The sequence below is a fragment of the Geospiza fortis genome, unplaced genomic scaffold (genome assembly GCF_000277835.1).
Source record: "Geospiza fortis unplaced genomic scaffold, GeoFor_1.0 scaffold171, whole genome shotgun sequence".
Taxonomy (NCBI): Eukaryota; Metazoa; Chordata; class Aves; order Passeriformes; family Thraupidae; genus Geospiza; species Geospiza fortis.
Window position 1 is genome coordinate 9,399,663 of NW_005054313.1, and position 22,155 is coordinate 9,421,817.

General features: G+C 42.4%; 1 protein-coding gene across 1 annotated transcript in view; it reads right to left on the reverse strand.

Annotated features, from left to right (window-relative positions):
- Positions 1-10,746: 10,746 nt before the first annotated feature.
- Positions 10,747-22,155, reverse strand: part of PEAK1 (pseudopodium enriched atypical kinase 1) — a 61,976-nt gene continuing 50,567 nt past the window's right edge. The window contains 1 exon segment of the mRNA XM_014306530.2: positions 10,747-18,079. Within this exon segment, the coding sequence (XP_014162005.2) occupies positions 16,925-18,079 (1,155 nt within the window). The 3' untranslated portion in view covers positions 10,747-16,924.

Genomic DNA, 22,155 nt, shown 5'->3' on the forward strand with positions numbered 1-22,155 from the left:
AAGTTACTTTAAAGTGCTACTATATTTTTACAACGTTACACACCGATTGAGTGCAACATTGTGAAAGTCTCATGCGGCTTTGTTCTCTCTGCCGCTCCGCAAAGAACAAAATTAATGACTTGAGATCGTGCTGGGTAGAAGATAAACCCGGTGTAATTGGGAATGGGGCGCTGGTTTGAGCATCTCGCAGGCTCGCCCGGAGCTCCTGCCCCGCAGTTTCATTTGCTGCCATCTCCTGGGCGGTTCCCAACATTTCAAGGAGAAAATCAAATGCGTGCTCTGATAAATTGCTGATGTCCTGATCGTCAGAGTCGTAGTGCACATGACTTCTAATAGATACTTTAATGAGATGAATCCTCTTCTAAGAGGTGATGAAAAAGAGGCATCCATATTCTCAGTGTTCTGTTAATTGTCTTAAAACTATTATTTGAAGCAGAATGAGTATAGGATTTCAGAGGGAAGATGAGTAGGATTTGGATAGACTTGGCATTATATATCTAGAAGATAAGAATGCTCTACTATGCTGTAGCTATTTTAATCTGAAAAGCTTTCTACCTACTATTTAATCCTCACCACGTCCTCAGATTTCTTTTCTTACATGGTACCACTTCTGTGATGTCATATCCACTGTGGTGCAGAAGATTCTTTATATTTATTTCCCATTGCAGGCAAAATAAGTGATGTAAAAATTATATTACTAAATATTTTCTTTTTGCAGCTTATATTTTACTCCCATATTTTCAGCAGACCTGGATGGAAGTCCCATTCCTGTAAATTCTGTCTCAAAAATCCCATCTCCAAAGCTGTTCTGAATAAACAGCTTAACAAAAAACCTATTTGAGATGAAAAGACTAAGATGCAAATTAAACTTTAAAGGAAAGGCTTCACAAAAATAACATCGTTATTTCCTCAAAGGCCATAGAAGTTCCCACATTAAGATAAAGAACTTTCAAGTCTGTATGTAGAGCACCATCTGGTGACTCGTGCACAGCAGGATCCCGAGGCAGGGATTTACACACCGTGCCACATCGCAGACAGCGGGGCAGCCGACATCCCCCTGCAGAGCTGCTCCTGATGTCCTCCCTGCCAGATACAGCTCCCTCACAAATGTGCTTTCATGTGCCCGGGCTTTGGCTGCTGTTGCCTGTCCTGCTTTAGGGCAAATCTGGGAGAAAACCTCTGAAGGGGGCCCCTCCAGAAAGCAAACCCACACAGCCCCTTCCCCCTAACAGGTTTGGGAAGGATTCCTTGGAGAGAAGTGGAAGGAACCTGTTTATTTAACAGGCACAGCACCCCCCAGCACACAAAATGCATAATACCGGATGACAAAACTCTTTCACTGCGCTGAAAAGATGACAAATTCAGAAAGCCTCTCCTGGGAGGGGTTCACTCTGTTATCAGTCCCTCTGGTGCTGGGGGAGCTGCTGCAGCCACAAGGTGCAAACTCTCAGTGTTTCCCAGGTCCCAGTCTGGAGCAGGTTTGAATGGTTCCAAAAAGGGAAAGGAAAAACAGTCCAGGGAAAAATTTGGACTGCTTAGCTAAACTAACAAATGAGCAGAAGCAAAAAGCAAGAGCAAAGCAGGAGCAAGAGCAAGAACAAAGCAAAAAGCCAAGCAAAAAGCAAAAGCAGCACTAGGTACTGCCCTGTCTCTGTGTCCCATCAGCCATGGGGGGCAGGCTGATAACAAACCAAAGCAAAACAAAACTTGGCTCTTCAGAGCCAGTCTGGAAGGCACAGAATAGTATCCAGCATAAACAGAACAACAGCTGGGGATACAAGTATCATAATGTCACCCTAGGACATTGCCATTTGTGCAGGGAGCAGAAGGGTTGGGGTGCTGGTGCTCAGGCTTTCCTTCTGCCCGGGAAGGGCTCCGGGGACAGGGTTCACTGTTCCAGCGTCAGGCTCGGAGCAGGCAGCCAGCACAGAGGTGCCTGCCCGGCAGCCAGCCTTTCTTGGTGCCCCTCTTCCTGCCTGCCTGAAACATCCACTCACTCTGTGCCTCTCCCTGCTGCTGCCACTGTCCCGGTCTGTCCTGTCTGTCACAGCTGTCCTGGGAGCGCCACAGTCCCTGACACAGAACAAACCCAGCAGAACCTGCCTGCCTGGCCGGTTGGCTGGGGGTGATGGAGGGTGCTGGTTGTTGCTGTTTATTTCCACAAAACCAATGAACTGGATTGTTAAAAGCAGGAGCAGGCTCCCAGTACTAAAGTGATTTCAGCATTTATTATAATAAAAATAAAGGCCTAAAGCAGGGGGGCCCGAGCAGGAGCGTTCCCTCGAGGATGCTGCAGCGCTGGGATTGCTCAGCAGTGATGGCCCCGGTGTTCCCGGTGGAGCAGCACAAATTCAGTGGGTCAGACACCCCTTTTTATCCTGTTTTTTGTCCCTTTGGATTGGTTTCTTTTTGGATTCTTCATTTGCATGAAGGGTTAAGGCGCTTGATTGGCCCATTGCAGTTCTGTCCAGGCTGGCTCGTTTCGCTTGGGGGGTGGTGCACTTTACTGAGGTGTGTTATGGTACTTTTTATAACTACCCTTTTAACCCCTTTTACAATAACCAAACCAACAGTGCATGCTTAACAATTATCAACTATTTTACAACAGTTTCTAACCTATTTTTAACATGGATGACCCAGTTGTAAGCATCATTCTTGGGTGCCTTAACTATTTGTGGATACGTGGATTTTGAGCAGTCTTGTTACAGAAACAGTGGGACTTCAAGAGGTGTTAGTTTTCCTGTAAGCATAGAGCAAATAAAAAGATTTGAAGTTTAATTCTCCACTGCATTATACCATAGTACTGTAAGTTTCAGTACAGTTCTATTTAATCTTAAACTCAAGGTAGTTGTCTTGAATATCATGTTTTCAACCCATAATCCTCTGTATCCCACATATCACCTCAGCACCTGTGGATCTCTGAATCACCTAACCATTGAAAAAACCTGTCTCCTTTTTTCAGTAGAATAGCCCATGGACTCAGCAAAGGGATCGTGTGTCTGAGTCTGGGTACTGCATATGGAGGCTTCCTCCAGCAGCAACCACACAAATACTTCAGGAATGAAACGTGCTACTAAGGCTCTTTTTTCTTTTTTCATGTGGCAACTTTCTTAATTCCTTAGAGAAAAATTTCTTATAATTTAGCACAGTGGACTGGTTACAAAATCAGTCAGTGTTGTGTGTGAGAAAGAGAGATGTGCCAGCACTTTAGCTGATGCCCTGTTCTGCTGGAGCAGACAGATGTCTGTCTTTGAGCAGGAAGGGAGGATTGAGGGTCAGAGATCACACATTTGACAGTGATCCTGCTTTGCTTCAAATCTCCTTCCAAACACCTTTGCATGACTGTGAAACCTGCAAGGAGGCTGTGAGGATATTTTGGAAGGGTACAGGACTTGCTGAATGTTAAAATATAGCCTTATACTGAGATTTAATATGATAAGGGTGAACCCTACTGTAAATACAGAAGCCAGTAGCTCTGTAAACCATTGAAGATGTACATATTTCATCATTTGAAAGCTCATACTTTAATCTTAATTTTTTGTTGGTTTAATCCCTTGGGAATTTCTCCATAGTGAAAGGCATACATTAGTTTAGGCGTTTAAATTATATTTATATATAAGCAATAGGGAGAACATGCTACACTACTGTTATTGATTCAGTTAGGTTAAAAAAAACCCCAGCAATAAAACAGAGTGAAAAGAAAAGCAAAATATTGGATTTGGAAATTTCCAACTGTAAAAACAGTCCCTCTGAAGCACACTAGTAAGGCCAGTCCCGACCATGCTGGATTTGTGTGGATTTATGAGGCAAATGGCTGCAGGGTGTCCAGCCACTGAACCTTGCTACCTCCAACTGTGGCTCCCACCACATGGGACCTTTGCCAGGAATCTGCTGCCTTTTTATGAGGAGTTTCTAACTTCTGAATCTTTATAGCTGTCACCAAACAGTTTAGATATCCTGAGGCTCACGGTCATGCTGTTTCACCATTTGATAAACCCATGGAAGAACATGTTACAGCTGCTCCTTTGCATGCCACCAGCAGGACTCAGCTGTCCTGAGCCAGCCGAGCTCTGGGGCCTGCAGTGGAGCTTTCTTAATTTACACTCAGACCTCCACAGAGCAAAAGATGCACCTTTGCAAAATGCACATCTCCATCCCAAATGGAGCCTCCCTGTGCAGGGATCTGCCATAGGCAGGGGCATTCTCTGACTCTGGGATCTGGGGAGTTGCACAAAGAACTTGGGCATTTGTTCTGGCTGTAATTACAATTGATTCTTAAAATCAGCAGGGAAAAGTCATTCTGCCTTGGATGTAAAACCCAGCTGTATTTCCCACTAGGAAGGCCTTTTCAAGAGATGTGGAGCATCCCAGAGCCCAGCCATGCATGGGGGGAACACTCTGGACTGTGTTTGAGAGGGTTATGTGCAGTTATGGCCTTTATTCTGTAAGTGACCTATTTCAGTACAGAGAAGAACTGTTCTGTATAAGGGCAGATGTTTTGAACTTTGGATGTTTTGGAGAGAGGAGGAAATGCAGTGAAGGATAGAATTAGGTCACAACTTCCAAAATCTGCCAAGATTTTTCTCTTGATTGGCTTACTACTTCTGTAAGGCAGTCTCTCACACTGGAAGGAATAATCTGTCCTCTGCACTCACTGGATCAAAGTATAAAGGGAACTCACTGAAATCATAAAAAATTTAATTTTCTATATTTCTCTGTGGAAGTATGGCAATAAAGACAAAGCAATCTTCTCAGCTCTGTAATTAGCATTTATGATTGGGAGATAAACAATCAATCAAGGCACTTAAAGCATTTCTCACAAGCAGTTCAGAGTCTCACTAAAGTGACTGAAATGCAGGGCAACACAAGTACTGCTGTGATGAAGTCAGACTCAGGGCAGGAATAGCAATGGGATTGTTGATGATTAGTAGGATAAGAAGCAGGATTAGAAAGACCACTTTTAAAACTGAGGAGCTCAGTTCAGTTCAGACAACGTCCTGAGCCCACTGATTGCTCCCCGTAGAGAGCAAGCTTGAAATCTTCATTCCCTGTGCTATTTAGAACTAATAAATATGTCCAAATTAGAAGCTAGGGAAGTGTTTTCACATCATATCCCTCATTAAGACACTTTGGGGAGGGTGGAAAAGAGAAAATTATTCAAAAGCAATCTTAATAACTAAAGGAATGTATTAAATTTCCCTGCATCCAAAGGGTGGCCCAGAGCTTTGCTTTCAGAGGCTGTGTGCACCCATGTCTGTGGGGGAGGCAGTGGGTGAACAGAGTGCCTGGAAATCTGGCCTACATTGTGTGAAACAAGAAATTAGCAGAGATTTTGTGGTTCATGTTCTGATTAAATCTTTTGCATTATATCCTCTTTGAAAATTGCTGTGGATTTTGAGCACTTACCCAGCTGTATCCATGGTAAGGCACACTTCTCAGATGCAGTTAAAACAAGCTGTTCATGCTTTTTCATGAAATAACATAAATTCACAGCCATACCACTGTCTTCTTCTGGCAGTTTGGAGGTATAGGAAATATTGCAATCAGATGTTTCTAATTTAATTCAGTCCCTCATTAATTTGATCTCTCCTTTAATTCAATCTCAGCCTCAGGACCTAAATAATTTGTATTAAAAATAACATAATGACCACTCTTTATTTTAATCAATGGTGACTGCTTTAGGCAGGTATTAGCAGATAATCTGATTACTAAATACACAGTGAGTTGGCATTTACTTAATAACTAACAGGGAAAATTTGGAAAACAATCAAAGGAGAAAAAAATAAAAAAAGGAAGAGGGATAAGAGAAGAGAGCCTTACAAAGGCATTCAACATTAAAGAAAGTATTATGGAAAAGTTATTTTTGCTGGTGATTGTCATTGGTACAAGCCTGTAAGATGCACAGCCAGTGGTGTCAGCCATGGGCGACAGGCTCAGCCCAGCAGGGAGACTACTCCAGAGTCAGGTCTATGGTAAATCTGACTCCTTTTCCCCTTAGACTTATTTAAACTTACTAATGGGATTTGGAGGTTAGATGCTCAGAGTTATTAGGCAGGCACAGCTCCACTGAGCTCTGGCTACACCATTTGCAACTCTCTCTCAGTGTAGGTAGACACCATTTGCCTGCCCAGTAGCCTTTTTATGGGAAAGATGTTGGGAAAGCTGATGATCCAAGAAAACTTGTGATGCACAGCTCAGCGCAGGTTGCACAGAGAGCAGAGTGGAGCAGCTTTGCAGCTGCTTCATAGCAGCTGGTGGGGAAGTCACCAGTCAGGCTCCCTGGCCAGTTCTGTGATTGTCACAAGGTCCCCAGCTCTCTGGAGACCGAGACCGCCAGGGCTGGCAGTGCTTGGCAGATGCTGACAGGTGCCACAAACATGTTTTCTGAAAAATCCTTTCCTTAGGATTGTTTCTCCTAAGAAGCTGAGAGGCCTCAGGAACAAAATGTAAACAATGATTATCTGCTGCTGTGGAATGCAACAGGTGGATCTGTGATTGGTCTCATGTGATTGTTTCTAATTAATGGCCAATCACAGTCCAGCTGTTTCAGACTTGCTGGTCAGTCACAGGATTTTGTTATCATTCCATTCTTTCTCTTTTGCTTGCTAGCCTTCGGATGAAATCCTTTCTTCTATTCTTTTAGTATAGTTTTAATATAATATATATCAACAAATAATAAATCAGCCTTCTAAACATGGAGTCAGATCCTCATCTCTTCCCTCTTCCTGGGACCCCTGTGAACACCACCACTGGCAGGGACTGAGGGGTGCCAAGGCTGTCTCAGTCTGGATATGTACTGGAGCTGAAATGGTAGAGCAGCTTCACCTGGTACTCCAGTGCTATAGCTTTGAACCCCTTTCTTTTGGGACTGTAATCTTGTTACTTTTGTGTTCGAGCAACCATTATTAAAATCAACAAAACAAATTGCTAAGTCTATAAAAATCATTCTGCAATCGATTTAATTGAAGGAGGCTGTCAAGTCATGATGGATAGTTGGATAGTTGTGAGTCAGTGGTGAATGGAATGCAAACAGAAATCCTGTAGGAGATGGTTTAGTTGAACAGGCCCTGGATTCCTGCATACAATTGCCCCCAATGGCTTGCTGTGTCTTTTTTACACACTCCTTTGCCATGCTGTCCATCAGTTCCTGGATCTGTAGCATAGCAATTAATCTCTTGTAAAGTGATTCAGGATCAACACAAAACTCACACTGTATTTTTATTATACTTTTGGTGAGTGAAGAAAAAGGAAGCCCTTTTAATTGTGACAGAACAAAACCAATGTAACAAGTACAAATTCTTTAGGGAAGATAGACAACTGTGCCTAAGAACTAGTCTTAGCTCAGTGTTTCCAGTTGCTGATTTGCAGGAAGAAGTAATTAATCACAAAGTGAAATCTGTTCAAGATTAGCATAAATTGCAGAAAATTGTAAAATACTCCAGATGGATTTGAATTCTTTGGAAAAAAACAGACAAAAACACCAAAGGGAATGTTCAGTTGGATGAACACAGACTAATTCCTAGTAAAAAAGAAACAAAATATTTTTATGTGAACATCCAGAATTTTCAAGACTCTAGGCATGGACATGCCCAGCACAAGCAAATAGGGTGCTGATGGGCTGTGGATGAAATACATCCTGCCATTTCTACAGAATACTGACACCCTTACTCCTAGCCCTCAGTCTGAGCCAAAACACCTCAAAAACCTACAACAAAAAAAGTTTCACAGCAAGGAAGAGATCAGCACTGTGTGCTGCAGTTCCTATGGAAGGAGATGTTGAGGCTCCAAGGTACAGGGAGAAATGCTTCATGCCACAGGGACATGATTTGAACAGTTCACTGCTGCAAAAGGGCCAGGGATGGTGAAGCTCTGGGTCTGGATGGTATTTTAACATTTGTAACCAATGCCATTAAACATTTGTCATGTAGGATCTGACAACCTCTTCTGACTTCCTGTTGTGTCTTGTTTGAAGCTGAAGCACACCTGGTGTCCTGTGATTGCAGCTTTAGCAATTACTCCTGGACAAACACAAATACATAAGATGAAGGACTAATGTAGCAGAGCATATTAAACTTTTTTTCCCGGTAATGAAAATGGAAAGAAGTTTCAAAGGAGACTTTCTTCCCTGGCCAAGAGAAGCTGCATGACTGGCTCACAGGTTATGGGAAGTTCCTTTTCTTTTGATGGTTACAGTGGTGGCTGTACATGGGCAGACCTCTGGCCCATTTCCAACAGTAACTTGATTCAAATTTAGTGCCCATGTAGGAACCAGGAGAATTTTATTACCTTGATTTAATTCTTCATTTTCTTTACAAGAACATTTATGTCCTTCTGCACTTTGGAGAGGTGCAAAGTTAATAGCTTGCTTCTTGTAGATACACTGCAGGGATTTCATGTTTTTTAAGGGTAATCTGCTATTCACTGCAGTTTATCTGGACCATTAAGACTCCAGTGAAGTCAGGCAAAACCTGGCATCTGACATGAGATCTGTAAGTGCCCCCCAGCCTCACTGCACACCAGTTCTGTCCCTGGGGCTGTCCTGTCTCACTGGGCTGTGCAGGGGAGCATGTGCTCCTCCCAGCACCTGTAAAACACCAGGAAACAACTGGATCTGTTGGTAGAGCAGACAAGTAAATACCTGAGCAAGAAACCTCCCTATTCCTGATCCTTCTATTTTCAGAGGCTAAGAAATAGAGTTTTGTGATTTTACCTTAAATTATTGTCACTTCCAGTGCTTCCTTCTGTGAATGTTCTGAGTCTGCCAGCTGCAATGGAACAAAAGGAATACTCTAATGACAACAAAACAAAGAGTGAGAACAGGAGATGTAATAGAAAATAGACCTTTAGTAGCTATTACTCTGAGTTCTCTGATTTTACACAAGCAAATCTGCTTCAGAACCTCCGAGCTGCTCTCCCAGTGACTCCCCTGGTGTCTGTTTGCCAGACGATGACTTTCTGCTCATCTGGAAGCCCTGAACGGATGGCAAGGAGCCTGCCCCCATCTTCCCTGGGGAGGAGCTAACCACCAGGCTCTAGTGCTGCCTCCTGAGACAGCAGCAGCAGCACCAAGTGCATCAGATTTGAAGGCTGAGACCGCAGCCTCTCTCTGCAGAGCAGTTTGCCTTGGGAACTGCTTCCACCAGGCCTGGTTAAAAGCACCTCTGGGCGAGGAGGATGCTGTGATTCCTGTGGGGCACCACAGAAGCTCATTAACTGGGGCAAAAGCAGCAGCCTGCAGAGCTCCAGTGATGCAGGGAGGCTTTCTACAAAAGAAAGGTTTATCATGTAGAACATAGCTCTACTATTGGGTGCATTTCTGAGTTGGTGAAGAATCTGATACAGACATTTTTGCATCAGCTGAAACCAGGCATCTGTTCCACTTGTGCTCACGTCTGGCACAAGCTGAAACGAGAACGCCAGACTGCGACTGCTTAAGGACACCCACAAGAGAGTTTGCACTAACAGAACTAAATTAATTTCAAACAGATTTTAGTTAAACTAGTATAATTATCATGTCTTGACAAGGGTTCAGTCTATTTTTGTATATCTTTCCCCTGCAGAGTGATGATTGCCACTGACATAAATGGCATAATCGAACTGTTTAGCTGAAGTCCATGGCACTTTGTTGAAGTGAGCAGGGATTACTCTGGCAAAGCCAAAGTATCTGTCAGGCTGTGAAATGTGCTGTGTATTTATGTATGACACCTTTGGAGTCAGGTAGCTTTGTACTTTCAAAAGGACGAGGACAATAGCTTAAACTGTTTTTGAAAGGCTTTCATACAGTGTCTAAGGAATAAATGTGAAGGGCAGGTAGTAGTTATACTTCAACTAATTCTGATCATTGAAACGATGACATACCTGTGCAAAGCCACTGTGACTGTGGGGACAATAGAGCCTGCAGGCTGGTTTTTGGGGTTGTTTTTATTTTTCTTTCAAGAGTATTTGTGAGCAGTGTGATTGTCATGCAGAGGCACGGTGCTGCTCTGACGTCTATGGTGTCATCTGTTCTATGCTAATAAATTAGCATCTGCAGCTACCATTGCTGCCTGTCAAATGTGGGTACAAAATTGAGCTGTTTGATCTCAGTGCCACTGAAGTGTGTCTGCACGCTGCAGAAGATGCACATTATCCCATCTGTTTCCCACAGACCCTCCATCAGGTCGGATGCTTCAAGGTAACAGATCAGACACAATGAATTCCACCGCAGACAACTGCCTTGGAGGCATCCTCCTGCTTTGTCCCTGCATGTAAAAATTTGACTTAAGAGTAATTTTATTCCTTCACAGCAGGTCATTTAAACCCTGTCCACTCTAGGGAAATCTCTAATTTTGGCTCAGCTCCTCACATGCCAAGGGTTGTCCCCGGTGTGGCTGTTTTCATTAACGTGCCAAGTCACTTCTCTCCAAGCAGGCCTTGCAAGACACTGGCTCAATCAACAGCAGCCACTGGTGGCCAGTTTATTTTTGGGCTGTTGCTGCCACTTGCCAGATGGAGCTGAAATGGTGCCAGCCATGGTGAGGCTGCTGGGGCAATGCCAGAGGTGGGAGCTGGGGCAGTGTCCGAGCACTGGCAGCTCCTGCAGCTGGGACCGTGGCCTCACCCAGGTGGGCACCTGCCACACCTGCACTGCTGCAACCCAGCTGCTCATGGATAAAACCCTCAGCTGCACTGGCCACGTGCATTTGCCTCACAAGTACACGGTTTTGTCTCATTACCTAGGAAGGGGGAAAAGGAGGCAACAGCAAGTTTGATTTGGAGTGTAATAAAACTAGTTTATTTACACAGTAACATGAATGCCACGGAGTACACAGCAAAGTACCACAGCAAACCAGAGTGTAACTGCCCCTGATCACAAAGGAAGGCTTGAAGTTTATATACTTATTTATATAAAAATGTGTAAATATCAATATGAAGCACCAGATAAAGCAATGCAACCAGGAATTCCAAATACAAATTACCCACAAGAATGGAACTGAAAAAAGAAATGAAAAGAAATTCCCTTATTCGAGGCATTTAAAGAAATCCCATTTATAAAAGTTTGCTGATTTTGGAATCCCTAATTTAAAAATAAATTTCCCCCTTTTACTAAAAACAAGAACATATTCTTAAATGCTCAGCATAATTAAGTTTTAAAAGAAAAAAACCCAAGGATTTCAACTGCAAAACTTTCTAATACCAACAATCCAAAGGACAAGGAAACAGAAGTTTTGAGTAGTTTTTGAAGAGGAGTTATTTATGAAATTACTATATTAAAATTTACACACTCTTAAAATATATATTATATATACAATATATAATATATATATTTTTTAAAGCAAAAAGGGGCAAAGAATACTTTTGGGATAAAAAATTCATATACATACATATATATTAAAACATGCCCACATGCACTCATATATATATATGTATGTATATATATATTTATGAACAAATATTTCTTTCACATTAAAAAAAATGTCCAACCTCTTCTAAATCCCTGAAATCTTCCCCTTAAATTTATGGAAAAAAAAGTCTGTATAGTCTGAAGTAAAAATCAAATTCTCAAATTCTGTAGAGTGGTAAAATGCTTATGTACAGGTAAGTTGAGTATTTAATTTCTCACTGGCAACTCTGCTTGATCTGAAAGCATTCTGTGGTTTCCAGGTAAATTCTGAGTGGAGCACCAATGCAAGGAGACTTACAGGAAATTATTTAAATTACATTCTACACCTACTCAAAATCACCATCTTTCTAACACTGCATCCAGGTGAGTAAGAAAATCCATACAAATATCCACCAGAAATTCTCTGCAACACAGCAGGGAAAAAGACTCGCTCCTTCTTTTGGAGTTGAGGGTGCCCTTATGAAATTTCTCCCCAGTGTTTTGAAAAGTATTTTTTGTGTATTATTTGCTTGAAGTCTTTGTAATCCACATGACTGTTTACAGAATATTTCCACAGGTGTATTTTTATAGAGGTATTTAAAATTCTGTTCTGTACTTCTTTGATGTTCTCTTACTGCATAACTAAATCACAATCACATCTTTGTGCTGGCTGGAGGGCTCTGATTGTGCTCCAGGTCTTACAGGAGTTTTAGCAGAACCAGCACCACCTCTGCAAAATCAGAGTAAAACTGACAGTCTAGTCATGCAGTCAAGTCCTGTTTGTACTGAGAAACAGTCAATTTAGAGAAAGGGGGAAAAGAAAGTGCATTAAAAGGTCTGACTCAGTTTCAACTGTATCCCTCAGAAAACTTAAAACTGATTTAAATAAAAACAGGATAATTTATTTTATGTTTACATAAGGATTTGTTATTAAAAAAAATTAATTTAGATGGGAATCTCAGCACAAGAATTCAGAACCAGATACATTTTATTTCAGCAGCAAATACACATTAAAATTAAGGACCTACAGTATGAAGCTACTGAATAAATTCTGCAGGTAGCTGAACCCTAACACACATATTTTATTCAAATAATATATTTTTCTCTATAACATGTAGGAATTCTCTTGTATTAACACATCAAGATGATCCATTCATACTTTGTGGGTAGGATGTGTGGAGCATAAAAGATTTAAGGTGGAACACTTTTGTAAATGCTACCTGCACTCTTCTCTGTGGGGCAGCAACATGGTATCCTGGCTGGAGTTTCTGATTTCATCAGTCTGAACACTCAAGTGAGACCAGGCTTCTGTATTTGGACATTCCAGGGGCTCCAGAAGAAAATTCTGGATTCCCTCATTCCTACAAATTTATAGGCAAGCTTTTACCACCAGAGTCTCTTTATGGTCACCTGGTTATGCATAGGGACTGGATCAGATCTGAGGCTTGACAGACAATTAGTAATTCCCATTTAAGAAATACAAAACGAACCCACTTTCCATATCACCTCAGGAGCAGTTCTTGTAGCACTCCTGTTGGAACAGAGCTTTGCATTTCCCACCAGAGCCCAGGGGTGCTGTGCAGCAGGAGCAGCACGTTCCCCCCTCCCCACTGCTCCCAGCCAGCCCCCCCTGGCCAGCACAGCACCGAGTGTCTGCAGAGATTGTCAGAGCAAGAGGCTTCTCCTGTGCCTGGTCAGGCTGCAACAACTGCCTTGGTATCCATTGGTATTCTCCCTGTTCCAGATCCCAAATGTGAAAGCCCACAGTTTTGTTACTTCAGGTTTATGTTGTACTACAAGCAACTTAAAGGAACCCATTCACACAAATCTTATGGAATAGATCAACCCAGTATCATACAAGTACAGCATTTAATTTTGTAAGTCTTTTGCATCTTTACATGGGCAGTATTATTTCTAGGGCTGTTATGAAAAGAATAAGATTTCCACCCACTGACCAGCTACATTTCAGGTTTTCAACAAGGCACTAAATATTGTGAATCCAATCACTGTGCTCTCTCTGTAATATTAGAGAGGGTTTTAATGGCTCTAAAAGGATCAGAAACCACTCATCGTAATTCTTCAAACAAGCATTTGATTTTTCCAGAAATTAGTTTCCACTGGAAAAATCTTTAGAGTTCATGTTAAAAATATTTGAATGACAGCTTTTATTAATAGAAAAATATATATTTACAGTCAATACTGTTATCTTAGATTTGCAGCTCTTCCTATTTCTTGAGCTCAACTGAAAGTGCGACATTGCTAAAAAAAAATTCAAGATCTGTGCACATATTCAAGTACGTTCTAACATGCACAGCCAGGGGTTTTGTTCCTGCCATACACAGGATCCTGTTACAAACAGAGTGGGTTTTTTTCCTTTTGCTTAGCAATTATGCTGTAGCATTCTCAGGATTTGTTTACAATCAGTTTAATGCATACATTCTTGTGTATTTACGTGGCACAATCTGGTGCCAGGATGGAGAACCACCACAAACACAGTTGCAATCATTAGTTATGGGCAGATCTGCAAAGTCAGCCTCAAGCTCCTCAAGGAAGAACTCAGGCCAGATCAGGTTCGATTACATTGGCCATTCTTTCTTTTTTAAAGAAAAAAACCACACAACATTACAAATTGCTAAAGTTTACCCAGTGCTGCACAAGAAAGAGGTTGGTAGTGAACATCTATCCATGCTTGGTTATACTGCCGAGCTAAAATGAGTATTGGTGCATCACAAAAGATACAAACTGAAGTTAGATAGCTAGAGATACAAAGGCCTTGGACCAGCTGCATTAATACCTACGCTTGTAGAACATTCAAAATCCAACTCTGCATGTGCGTGTTGACATCACAGTGACAGTGGGAACACGTGTCCCTAAACATGGCAACACCCAGAGGATCCAGGGACTGCCCCACTGCAATGCCAAGTGGTCCAAGAGTTACTCCTATGCCTATGTGAGCTAGCTGGGAAGTCAGGTGCACACACACACCATGGAACAGACACAAAACCAGACCACAGAGAACAAGAAGCCCCACTGGCAGCTCAGCACACTGGCACTAATAGCTAGTAGGTAGTACACAAGTGACTTGCCATGCTCGGTGGATGTGAACTATGGGAGCATTGCCCTCCTGTGTCCAGATGAAGCAGGGCTGCACTGAACAGGAGATTCTTTGTAAAGGTTCTTCTACAAGCTGCTCAGCAGTAGTGCAGAAACTTTCTTTCCTGATGTAGAGGAAGTACTTCAACTACACACATTGCACTTGGGCTTTTAATGCACTGTCCTGTTTTTCTGCATCAATGCCACCATCCTAACCTTCTTGCCAAAAAGAGAAAGAAAAACATACATATCACATTAAAATATATTATCCTCATCCTTGCCTGATCCTTCACTGATACAGGTGAATCAAACAAAAGAACAATCAGAAGTTTCAAAACAATCTTTAGAAAGGTAACAAAGACAGTCTATCCTAGGGCACAATCAATGTAGGCTTCCACAGGCCATTGAGCTGAGCTCTGAGAGGTGCCAGAGAAGAATCACAGACACGTCAGCCCTCGATGTACGCCGTGCATCCAGAGCTACTCTCGCTGACTTTAAGCCTGCAGGACTGTTTGTTCAGTTTCCATGCATGTGGTCCAAGAATGCATATGTTGTATAAAGTGGCTATTTGTTTCAAGGCTGAAGTGAATTGATTTCTCACAGTTTTAACAATTAAAAGGGAACATCAATCCATAAAAAGAACACATGGATATCTGTGCATTTATGTGCCAGGAAAGTAAAGGAAGGGGCTGCAGATCTAGCATCAGGTAAAGGCTGGTGTGTAAAGTGAACACTGTAATGTACAGCTTTAAAAAATAATACAAGAATTGCACATAGATCCATAGGAGAGAAGCACAGGCTCAAAACTACGGCTGTCTGCTTTCCATCACCCGGGTCAGAATATTCAGGATTGCTTTTTCCCTCTGCATCCAGATCCATTCTTCAGAGCAACTTGGAAAACAACTCCTAGCCTACCAATACTGAGCAAAGACATTGTCTGTACAGAGGTTCCATGGGAAACGGCTCTTAGGGCACAGAAGGAAGTCAGCAGTGGCCTCGAAAAGTGAAAAAGCTCCTTCAAGTTGAGGTTTTAAAAATTCTGACTCTTCAATCCTCACTAATTCCTGCTCTAGTCCAAAACTTTGTCTGTGATGCTCTTTGAGCTCTTCTGACAACATTCCATTTTTAGGGTGTTGTCTATAGCAACATCAGAAAACACTGGCTACAACAGGCAAGAGATGGGCAGCCAAGCACTGCTACAGGGAATGTGGTTCATGATGCTGTTGATCGTGGCTGCCAAACTTAACAGCTCCCTCAATAATTAAACAACAGTGTTTTTGCACCCTTGTTCTTACCCTTCAGAGAACTGTGTCTGCAGTAAAAGTATCTCCATGTTGCCTGTTAGCTACACACAGACAAGCTCTAAACATTTCTATCTCCTGCCAACAACCCTGCAGAGCCAATTTCAGCCTCACTTTGCAGTATGGCATAAGTGACAAGAGCAGACCAAACCAAAACAGAAGAGGTGGCTTTTATTTTCGTCCCTGATTCATAGCAGTGATTGTCAGAGAAGGTTATGTACATCCCATCCATTTCAAGTCAGGCTTTAGTGCTTTTTGCAATGGAAGGGGAATTTCAAGGGTCCACCATGTGGTGTATTGTTCTTGTATTAATGTGGTTATGGCTACAGTACATCAACAGTTCAGACTGGTGAAAATTGCCTAGGAAATAGGATAGATAAAGTGTGCATATGCTGCTTTTCAATGCACAGGTCTCAAGCTAAGGGTAATGGTGTGATTAAGGCAGTACTGACAAAATCGTGGATCCATGGTTAGAAAGGATATGGGTAGGCAATGAGGCAGAGGAGGAGGGAAGAGGACTGAACACAGGTGCTTACTGCTCACTGACACTTGCCATGCTCAGTGGGAAAACCACATCTGGGGAGGAAAGTACAGGTGGTGTAAAGTGTAAGAGAAAGATCAGAACCTGTTTGGTTGAGACCAAAGGAAAGAGGAGAGCCTGCTGTGGGGGACTGACTAAACTGAGACGAAATGTGTGGTATGTGGAGTGAAAGCAAATGAGTGTTTTGTGGCATGGTGGATAATTCATCTCACATTCACCACTAATCCATCTCTGCTTATGGTCACTGCTATTCACTAATCATTGCTATGTAGGAAATGACAGAAACTACCCAGAAGAGGAGGGCAATTTGTTTACTGTAGTGGTAGAAATAGTGGTATCAACGCTTGCTCTCCTTTTCAGCCAGATATGAATCAAGTTACATACTGTCTGATCCAAATGCAGTCGTGTATGTGATCAATCCCTAGCAGGCCTGGCAAAAAAGTAAAGTTTCTGTCATACTTGGTACAGGATGCAATTTCTCCAATTAGAACCTATTTGCTCAGAGTTGCTGGCTTTGTTGTCTAGGCTGTTTTGTAACAATTGTACAAAGTGTGAGCCCTAGTGCAGGCTGGAGTGAGGGCTGGGGCAGAGGTGGGGATGCTTCATGAAAAGCAACAGGTTCTACAACTAGTGCTGCTTCATGAGTCTCACAATGCGATGAAGTGAGTCTGTAGTGGCAAAAGCCAGATATTGACAACACAGCCAGTCTTCCAGAATAATTCCACAGTCCCTCTCCAAGGACTTCTCTGCAAACTTGATCATCAGCAGCGTCCTTTTTATATCGAGCCAGTTCTGAAGTATAGCATCTCTCCGTGAGGGGTTGGAAGATGTACTGAGAGCATGGAACAAGTCCTCACGTGGGCCCCAAAGCAGACACTGAAGGATTCCTTTGGCTTCTGATATCAAGATCCTCTCTGAAGGGTTGGGATTCAGCAGGCAGCTGGCAAGTTGTTGAAGCCCTTGAGAGTAGAGGGAACGGCAAGGAATCTTGGGGAGATCGGCACAAGTGTACTCCTTCTCTTTCAGCTCTGGATTCTCATCAAAGGGGTTGGGTAAGTGCAGCATTTCATAGATGAGGATGCCAGTCTGGAACTCATCACACTTCTTGTACTGCGTTGCAGTGATGATTTCTGGAGCCAGGCGGGACTGATCCCGCAGGACCTCAGGATCCACCATGTGACTCTTCTGCTTGGCCTGGGAGAAATTGCTCACAATTAGTCTGGCTGGGCAGGCAGTGTTGGGATTGGGCTCTGTGGCCTCGGGGCTCAGGGGGCTGCCTCCCGGCCTGGAGTGAACCAGCAGCAGGTTCTCCAGGCGCAGGTCACAGTGGGTGATGTGGTAGGGCTTCAGGTGCTCGAGGCCCAAGCACAGCTGCAGGAGCAGCAGGCACACCTGTCTCTCGTACAGGTCGGGGCTCTTGCTGTGCCGGGCCGCGGAGTCGCGCACGAAGTCGGCCACGGTGAGCTGCGGCACCTCCCGTGTGATCACCACCACGCGGCTGCGGGGCTTGCTCAGGGTGCCCTGCCTGCTGGAGCTGTCCCTGCACGAGGCCTCTGGGCTGCAGGCAGTGTCCTCGTTCTTCTGCTCAGGCTCTTTCTCCTCTTCTTCCCGCTCCTCTTCCACATCCGCTGCGTCGTCATCCTCCCAGGGAAGGAGGCGCATGGGCACCTCGGCCAGGAAATGGCCACAGTCCTGCTGGATGTTGAAGTTGATAGCCAGGCTCTGCCGGATGGACAGGCTGTGGTAATACTGCTGGGACTCCTTAGCCTTGCTCTTACAAATCTGGGGGAAAACAAAGACAACAGACATCATTCTTTAATTCCTAAACTCTATATATTTATTTTTAATATGTACTTTGCTGATGGGATCTCCATTCTAGGCCTAAACACGAGCAATGAACATTTTTTTAATGAACTGACCTTGGCAGACTGTCTTAAGGCACCCAAACAGTCCTTATTGGCTAGTAAGCAACTGCAGAGCAATACATGCAGGCATCTGCACAGATGATCCAATGGAAAATACAATTGTTGTTTTTAATCAGAACAGCAGCTGATACATGGTAATTGCACAGCAAAGCTTTTTTACAGTTACTTGTTTATCTGTATCATTTTATTCCAAGTTCTCTCAGCTTTGTATGAAGCTTGAACAAGATAAAAATAATCAATAGCAATAGGGGATACAAAGAAATATGCATAAAGTATTTGACTAAACACTTGCAGACGGCTGAGTGAGCATGGCATAACAAGTCAAGGCCTGTCAGCTGGGTGACTGATGCTTGCTCCTTGCCCATTGGAACTGGAACTGAAATCCATGAGCTGCAGCAGTGTGTCTGCACTGAGGGGTGCATGTGTGCGTGCACAGGCTGCTGCCAGGCAGACTTGGCTCAGGTGATGACTAGACAATCAGTAGAACACGGTACCTTAATTGCTTTCAACCAATTATCAAGATCCAAAATATGGTTTGGTTTTTTTTGCCATATATACTCTATTTATGTCCAGAAGTATCTTATTGATATATACAATATCAAGATAGTAATTATCCTTATGAATTGTTTGCACTCTCATAGCAACTGGCAGCTCCAACCTCTGACAAAAGTCACTGGACAAGCCCTATTAGGGCCTCTGTTTCTAAGGCATTAACTGATTAAAATTACAAAGACTCAGCTGCCTTGACCTTTGCATATTAACCTTAGTTCTACTAAATTCAGAGAGATCATTCACAGCATGTAAGGTTAGGTGTATGTTTTGATCTTTTACATGGTTAGAGTCTAAATATTCACTTGCTGTAATGCACCAACAGGTTTTAAGTGCCAAGCTCAGAAAAGAAAAAAGAGGAAGTAATTTCTCTCCAGATGAAACTACAGCTTCCCTTAGCTCATCTCTGGAACAAGGAAAGCCAGATACCAAGGTCAGCACTTGTTCTACACAGTCACCACCACCAAGAAACCCAGATCTCATCCCAGCCCCAAATGTAAGCATCAGGTGACTTTTCTTCCTGTTTCTCATTTTTCCCCCTCTCAGAACTTCTGCAGCTAAGTTATAAACCTGCCTTTCAGTAACACACACATAAGTTTTTCATATTTTACATGCTTGTGTGGTTAAGAAATATAAATGTGAGATTTAATCTTTTATGGTAGTTGATCAGAAAACTGCATTGTCAGATAACTACAGGAACTCAGACAAAATTTGTACCAACATTCTGATTGTCTTCTTATCTTTGAGACTCTGCTTACTTCCACACTTCACAAGCACTTACATTTCCCTACTCATTATGTACACTAAAACTGCCTGTTTGTAACTGCCACAAACCCACAAAACTGATTTGAAAAATCCATTTTCTAGTCAATTTTATTTATGAGAGGAAATGTTGATCCTTACCCTGTTTATAGAGTGGCTTTTGCTCACTTAAATTTTCAAATGTATTTTACCCTGTTAGAGGTGAAATGAGTTCTCAGTGGCGTGTGTGCCCCCTGGTCCCTCCTCTCAAGGGTTATAGAGGCAAAAATATAGCAATAACCTTTGAATTATACAGAAAAAGAAAATGCTAGCTGATTGTCTTTGAGACTGAAGTCCCCAGATTGATTAAATACTTAATACTGCACAGAAGACAGAACTAGAAAAGCTGTACAGACAGACTCATATATATGTGTTGAATGTACACACATGGTGTGTATCAAATCTGACTGGGAGAAGAGCTATTAAGGAAAACAAAATTGTTCCATCTTCTATGCCCTTCAAGTCCATGGCCTTTTTCTTGCACAGCCAGCCATGGGAATACTCAATTCCAACTGCAGAAAAGGTTCAGCATGTTGTAATTCAGCCTTTAGTTTTTAAAAATACTTAAGTGACCTAGTAAGAAAAAAACAACAAAAAACCTCATTCTGAAAGAGTTTAATTTTAAAGTCAAGTTTACTTGCTGATAAAAAATATTGAGAACCACACTTGGCCTTAGCTACTGCACTCTATTTCTGAATCCACAGAGGATTTCCAGTGCCACTAGTCAGCTAAAACTGATATTCTGCTAGGAATATATAATCCACAAAGTATGTGCTCTGAAAACAAGATACACATCTCAGTTTGGTGAATATAAGGATTTTTTAAAAGTTTATGGAAAGGATTTTTCCTTACCAACAAGAAAAGAATAGCAAAGGAATCAAGAATTTCTCCCCATTTCTAATTTTAGCCCTAGGCAGCCTCTTTTTCCTACTTCAGAGAATATTCTCAAATTTACTACTATTTCAGGTAAAGTTGGAGATAGGATCTGCACCTCTCAGAATCAGCTTTGGTTCCCTCAGAATCAGCTTTGGTTCCCTCATTTCAGTAAGCATGGCCAATCCCAGACCCGTGAGAGCACAGAGGCACACTTTCACCCATGCTTTATGGATGTGATGGTGCTTTCTTCTCTTTTAGAAATGGCTGGCCCAGCACATCTGCATCCAAAGGCATTCAGCTGTTGGTGCAGAGGGTGTTTTTCCTGAGCCAGTGGCCTGCAAGGCCAGTCTCCTCTGTCTGGTCATCCCTGAGATGACCTCTCCAGCCTACTAAACCCATCCCAAAGCAGTTCTCCTTCTCTATCTTCTTAATTTTTCTTTCCACTATTCAATCCTAAATCAACTTCACATTAAAGTGTCAGCCCTTCTCCTTGCTGATTGGCTAAGAATTGATTCCTGATTCCCATCCTTGAATATGATATGTTTACAACTGGGGAAAATGTAACTTTCCCCATCTTCTTGGTTTATTTTTGAAAATACCCAGCCCTTACTTCTCCTATCTTTATTCCTAATCCTCTGATTTGTGTTGCTGTTTCTGGATTCTCCCGATGTAGTAGATCTTTCTGAGGAGTGGTACCTATAATGAATTCAGTATTGCAGCTGAGACCTCTCCAGCATTCAGCAGAACAAAGCTTTGTGTCCAATGATCCTGAGAATACTTTGCAGGAAGAATAAGTTACGTTACTAACTCCTTGTGTTCTTGAAAACATTCAGAGCACTGTCCACTCTAAAGCAGGAAGCCCCAGCAGGGGTAAACTTTCCCCAAAATCAGTTCTTAAATTTCATGAAGTCTTGCTTCAGACTCCTCTCTATACCAATAAAACAGAATTTAAGTTATCAACAAAGCAGACATTAAATACTAAATAGTATAATGATTAAAACTGATACTAAAATGACTGCATTCATGAAAAGAGATTTTCCCTCCTTATTGTGCTGTTAAGGAATCTAACCAATATAGGGAAAAATCTCCAATCCCACAAATGGCCAACAGTGATGGCTTTTGGACACTTCCAGCCCTCTTGTTTAATACAGAGAAGGAGATGGGTACATGAACCTGCATTCAGTATCTACAAAGACAGGAGAGCTGAGATCTGATTTGAGATGTATTTTCTGCTTCTTGCTTTTTGTTTACAAACACCATGAAGTGAGAAGTGGAAGAGGCAGCTGGGTTATTTCAGGCTTATTAAACTGCTGACTACACAAACACTAAAATCTGTACACTGGGCACTCTGCAATTGTCAGGGGGAAGGGAAAGCTGGGCTCTGCAGGCAGCACCCAAACTCAGAGTGTGCTAACAAATCAGACACCTGTCTGAATTCATAAAGCAGTTTCTAGAAGACAGACCTGCAGTTATCTGATGTTCCTGTAAGTGTCTGGCTTCTCTTCAGGTAACTCTTGGCGCTTTACATTGCACTATTCAGATTCTTTTACATTGCAGGTTCTACTCAGAAGTCTACTTTATATTATGATTTTGCAATAGAGCAGTAAATACTGGTGTTTGATACCATCAATGGGTAATTATTTTCACACAAGCCTTTTGTACTGGAATAACTCCACTATCACCTAAAACTACCATTTGAATGACAAA